This window comes from Mercurialis annua, linkage group LG6, assembly GCF_937616625.2.
Source record: "Mercurialis annua linkage group LG6, ddMerAnnu1.2, whole genome shotgun sequence".
In the NCBI taxonomy this organism is placed as follows: domain Eukaryota; kingdom Viridiplantae; phylum Streptophyta; class Magnoliopsida; order Malpighiales; family Euphorbiaceae; genus Mercurialis; species Mercurialis annua.
Genome location: NC_065575.1, coordinates 45,164,875 through 45,170,160, shown reverse-complemented (window position 1 = coordinate 45,170,160; position 5,286 = coordinate 45,164,875). Strand labels below are relative to the sequence as shown.

At 30.2% G+C, this 5,286-nt stretch overlaps 2 protein-coding genes across 2 annotated transcripts; one reads left to right on the top strand and one right to left on the bottom strand.

The window, feature by feature from the left end:
* Positions 1-535: 535 nt before the first annotated feature.
* Positions 536-3,470, bottom strand: LOC126686278 (uncharacterized). Its single transcript, XM_050380317.2, has 3 exons — positions 3,384-3,470; positions 2,992-3,134; positions 536-1,524 (listed from the first exon to the last, which is right to left on the bottom strand). The coding sequence occupies exon 3, from the start codon at positions 1,517-1,519 to the stop codon at positions 578-580; it is 942 nt and encodes a 313-aa protein (XP_050236274.1). The 5' UTR covers positions 1,520-1,524; positions 2,992-3,134; positions 3,384-3,470; the 3' UTR covers positions 536-577.
* On the top strand, positions 3,397-4,861 carry LOC126686277 (F-box protein At4g00893-like). Its single transcript, XM_056106148.1, has 2 exons — positions 3,397-3,487; positions 3,612-4,861. Exon 2 carries the CDS (start codon positions 3,624-3,626, stop codon positions 4,842-4,844), a length of 1,221 nt encoding a protein of 406 aa, XP_055962123.1. The 5' UTR covers positions 3,397-3,487; positions 3,612-3,623; the 3' UTR covers positions 4,845-4,861.
* Positions 4,862-5,286: the final 425 nt, after the last annotated feature.

Sequence of the window (5,286 nt, the reverse complement as noted above, 5' to 3'; positions counted from 1 at the left end):
GAAGACCGCCGGAAAAAAATCCGGCGGTCAGTAGAAGGCGGTGATATCTTTTTTAAAAAATAGATTCGAAAAATATTCGATGGGTTTTACGAAATTTTAATTTTAGTTGATTTAATCAGTTTTAAATTGAATTTTGATTGGTTTAATTGAATTTTGATTTGTTTAATTGAATTTCGATTTGTTTAATTAGGTTTCAAAGAGTCTAATTGAGTTTCGATTGTTTTAATAAATATTTTAATTTTAAGTATTATTTAATTATTGATATTTAAATGAAGAAGAGGGTGAAAATGGTTAAAAAAAAGTTATAAATAAAAAATTGGTAAGTATTTTAAACGTTAAGGATGTTTTTGAACTTTTTTCATACGTGCCACGTCATCACTTGACAGAAAACTAACGGTGTCAAATATTTCGGTGGGATGTGAACCATTTTGGACAACTTCGGGGTCTAAATTGAGCTACCTTCGACCTTAGGGTCTTATTAATTATTTCGGTTTGACCTCAGGGGCTAAAGTGAGCCTTTTGCCTAAATAAAACCTTTATTAAGAGCTAACTAGGAATTAAGAGGAATACAAAGAATTTACTGATCAACGAATCTTATCCACTCAAATCCCATTATATCAGATTCATGTATATCTCCACAACATAAAGACATTGACACACTATCGTCCTCTATATCATAAATATAAAGACATCCATCATCCTGTTTATCTAAAAAATAAATTGAATTTTTCTTCACACCTGCTTTTTCTTCTGCAATGCAACATGTTCCCTTTTCCAAAGAAAGAAATATTGCCCAATTCCCAATTGTATCCATTTTCATCCACCGATTTCTTGACAAGTCGAATTTAGAAACGATAAATGTCGCTACGTCACCATTATAAAACCCATAGTAAACCTTAGAAACATATAAGAGCTCGCCATGAAATTCAATCAGATAGTTTTGGTTCAACATTCTTGAAAATAATGTATTACCATAAATATCAAAATGATCATGCTCCGTACTAATTGTGGTGAATTCAAGCTCCAACCCTTTAAAATCTATAGCAACCAGTTGATAGCGTCCGGTTGCACAATACAATTTTCCTTGAAACATTGTCGGAGAATACAACGAATTAAAAGTTTCTTGCTTGGTAAATTTCTCATCACCGGGTTGACAAAACCATATTGCCTTCTCCCAATTGCTAATACACAAGACATAACAATTAGAATTAAGTGGGGACGATGATAATATGTAATAGATATCTCCACCACATTCTAAAGACGGAAGCTCAAGTCTCTTTGCTGATATAGGATTCAAGAGACAATAATCTTTTGATTCGTTGTCGTCTTTCAACATAAACCATCCTCCAAAACTAGTGCATACCACTTTATCTTGCACATCTGGAATGATGTCTTTGTAATATTTATTGTCAGATACATTGAACAAAATATTTCCCTCTTTTATGTTTGTTTCATCCTTACTGTAACGAATAAGGAGCCAGGGATGAGATAGAGAAACTAATTCACTTGTTGTTTCCATGATTTCTGTAAATAAATTCAAAAAATTATATGTCAAATAGTCATGTATTGCAACCATTTATAGCATAATTAAATTGGTCGAAAAGATTAATTATTAACCCTAGCAAGTCTTTATTTTATTTTCATTTTCATATTAGGAATATGAATTATATTCTATATAGGAAAAGAAATGGTCCATTTTTTTAATTGTTTTCGTTTTAGGAAGGAATTACACTATACTATTTAGGAAAACATAGTCGTTTTCTAACCTACTCCTAATAAAAACGAATTGGGGAAACTACTAGAATATCCAACACCCTGTAGTATTATTTGTTACAAAACTATTTCAAAAAGTTTCATAATGAGCAGAGAAGAAAAGTCAGATTACCCCTTGAGAGAACGACACTACATATTATAATGTTTGTTTAAAGTAAAAGAATTCTATAGTTTAGTTCCTCTTTTTTTTTTATTATACTCTTATAATTTATTTCTAGCATATTAAATTTAATTATTTAAAAAACTACATCATTTGTTTTAATCATTTATGATTATTTATTTTAATTAATATTTATACTATATTCAGAATTGGTATTCAACAAATAACTGGTATTACATTATTTAATGATATTTTAATTAAGTTATTCTTTTTATCCATATTAGAAAATTAATTCTTGTAATTTGTTTTGAAATATAAATTATATTTATTTATTAAATTTATGAATTTATATTATTCAAATAAAATTGTCAAATTGATTTATTTAAAACTATTTTGACTTCTTTATCTATAAATTTCTAAAAATCGACAATCAAATAATAATCATTTAAATTTTAATTCTTTCTTTATATATTTAAAATAAATCTTTATTTTCTGAAAAAATGATATAAATTAATATGATTTAAAATTAAAAATAAATGGATTTTCTTATTAAAAAATTTATTATTAGTTAATCTAATTTATAAAAAGTAAATAATTTTTTTTTTCATATCCTTATATTAAAAGGGAACTAAAATTTTGTTTCCTTTTTAAAAATTAATAATAGGCCGGGCAACAATTGTTAGTTAGGCTTACGTTTTCCTTAATATATAGATTGTAGTTCCTACTGAACTAAAATCTATTCCTTTATTTGTCTCTAAATTTTGTGAAAGGAGGGGACACATAAATTAAAATTACTTGCTACAATAAATTTTAATAGTTTAATTTTAATATTTCATAATAGAATTCCTACTGAACGTTATTTTTTTTTGATAAAATTATTCATTAATAAAATGAATGAAACACAAAACAAAATTAACAATTTGTTTAAAAAATACATTGACCACCTACAACTAAGTTAATTGCAGTAATTATTTACTAAATACAATTTCTCGCTAACTTTATTTAACAATATATATTATTAACAATTTCCAAATTATTTAGTAGACATAATTAGAAAACAAATTATTAAAAAAGTATACAAATTATTAAAATTATTAGTTTAAACTAATTGTACTTACTTGTGGGAGAGCAAGCGGCAGCGGTGGCTTAGTGCAGAGAAGTGGTGGCGAAAAAGACAAGCAACAGGGTGGTTTTCCGGCAGCACGAGACGCGGACAGCAAGGGGAAGGCGGCAGAGGCAAAAGGACCGGTGGCGGGGACGGCTGCAATAGAAGGAATTAGTTTTTAAGGTTAGAGAGGCGTTTATGAATAATATAGTAGTAGGAGTCTCTATAAATAATGAGTAATTTATAGGTTAATTCTTAAAGGGAAGTACGGAACTATCTAGAAGTTCAGTTCCTATATAGGAATTAAACTTCTATAGTAATATCCTGGTAAGAATTAACTTCCTAATTAATATTCAATCTTTATTTATTTATAACTCTACTACTATGTAAAACCTAAATATATACCTCTCTAATCCAAAACTATTAATCCTTCACCTAAAGACTAATTCCTTTCTGCAGCCGTCCCTGCCACCGCCAGTCCTCCGCCGCCGCAACCTGCTCTACAAGAAGTGAGTATTATTTATTCTATCAACAAAAACGTAAGCCTGCTTAGTAGTTTTATTTTCATAATCAGTTTTATTCTATTCCTAATTAACATGCATTAATCAGTTTTATTGCCTGGTATCTGTGAAGGACGGCCATACAATGAATGACGATGATGCAGCAAAAAAATTATTCCATAATACTGAAGAAGAAGAAACAGAGTGGTCCAAGCTTCCGCCGGAGCTTGAGATAAAAATATTTTCTCATCTCTTTGATATCGATGCTGGCGCCGTAGGTGTAATCCGATCAACTTGTAAAACTTGGAGTTTGATCGATTCTGTCTCTAGATTTTCACAACTGCCCATGTCCGATCACCAGTATCCTCTCCTCGTAGAGTTGAAGTATGACACTTGCATATTTTATCATTCTATTTACGGATACTCTTTTCAACAACAATTTTCAGAACTAGCAGGCGCATTTATTCTATCCTCAAAATTTGATTGGTTACTTTTATCTCGAATGAATTGTAGTCTTTTTTTCTTCAATCCATTCACACGAGAAAAGATAAATCTTCCGCCTTATTCATTCGAAGACGAAGATCAGGAACAAGACTTTGAAGACGAAGAAGATGAAGAAGAAGAAGAAGAAGAATTTTATATACGATTTACAAACGTGGCCTTTTCAGCCCCACCAACTTCTGAAGAATGCTATGTTATTGGAACTTTACAAGATTGGCCTTTTCACTATTATGCAAAATTCTATATCCTTAAAGTTGGGTGGACGGATTGGTTAAACCTTGACATTCCAGTTGACATCAGATTCGAGCTTTCAAGATGTCAACCAATTGTCGACGAGGGGACATGTTACTGTTTGGCAAAGGGTGGACGGCTGATATTAATAGATTTTAAGAAGAGGGACTACTCTTTCGCCGGGGAATCATTTTCTGAGTTTTTGTTTGACAACAGTATCTTTCCGGAGGATTTATTGGTTGAAGATTTTCTTGTGGATATTCATCGCACTTACCTGGTAAAGCACGATGAGGAAATTTTTTGTGTGCTGGTAACTCACGGGCAAAATAACATTTATGTCAAAAGGATGAATCTCTCGGAAAAGACAAAGTCATGGAGAAACGTAGATAATTTAGATCGGAAAATGCTTTTTCTAAGTTATGAGACATCTTTTCTTAAACTAGGTTCAGCTAGCGGGACGAATAATAAAATTTATTTTCCCAAATTACACCAAAATCAACCTGTATTTTTTTCTCTCTCAACTCGCAAGTATCATTCTTTTTCAGGAAATTATTCAAATAGACTTCCTTATGATATTAGGGAACTTAGAAATTGTACTTGGATACAATCCTGTAATCGGCTATACAAAAAATAAATATGCTATATGCTTAAGGCAATGCCAATCTTAATTTTGTTTACATTGTTGTTATTTCTCATCGTTCAATGTCTCCATTTCAAGAATGAGACAAAGATGAAATAACTTGTTTTGGACTGTGTTTTATATTTTTATTTTATTTTTTGCAAGTTTGTGTATTTCAGTATTGGGAATATAATTATATAAAAAAAATTCCAATACAGTAATCATATAGTACTAAAGTGGAAATTTATAAAAGAAAATAAAATCTGTTTGTTGGTGCAAAAAAGATGAGATTTTGCTATAGGTCACGTTCTTACATATTTCCCAACATCTTACGATATTTAATTTTTTTTGAATCTTTCAGAAGGTATACTTTGAGCGAGTCAGAGCAGTGTTCCTTGTGATGGTATAGTAATAGTATAGTGTTGTTTTTGCAGAGGCTTGCCTCTGTCATATAAAC

Excerpts from the sequence above, each read along its gene's own strand:
- LOC126686277 (XM_056106148.1), top strand. The coding sequence starts at position 3,624 with ATGAATGACGATGATGCAGCAAAAAAATTATTCCATAATACTGAAGAA.
- LOC126686278 (XM_050380317.2), bottom strand. The coding sequence starts at position 1,519 with ATGGAAACAACAAGTGAATTAGTTTCTCTATCTCATCCCTGGCTCCTT.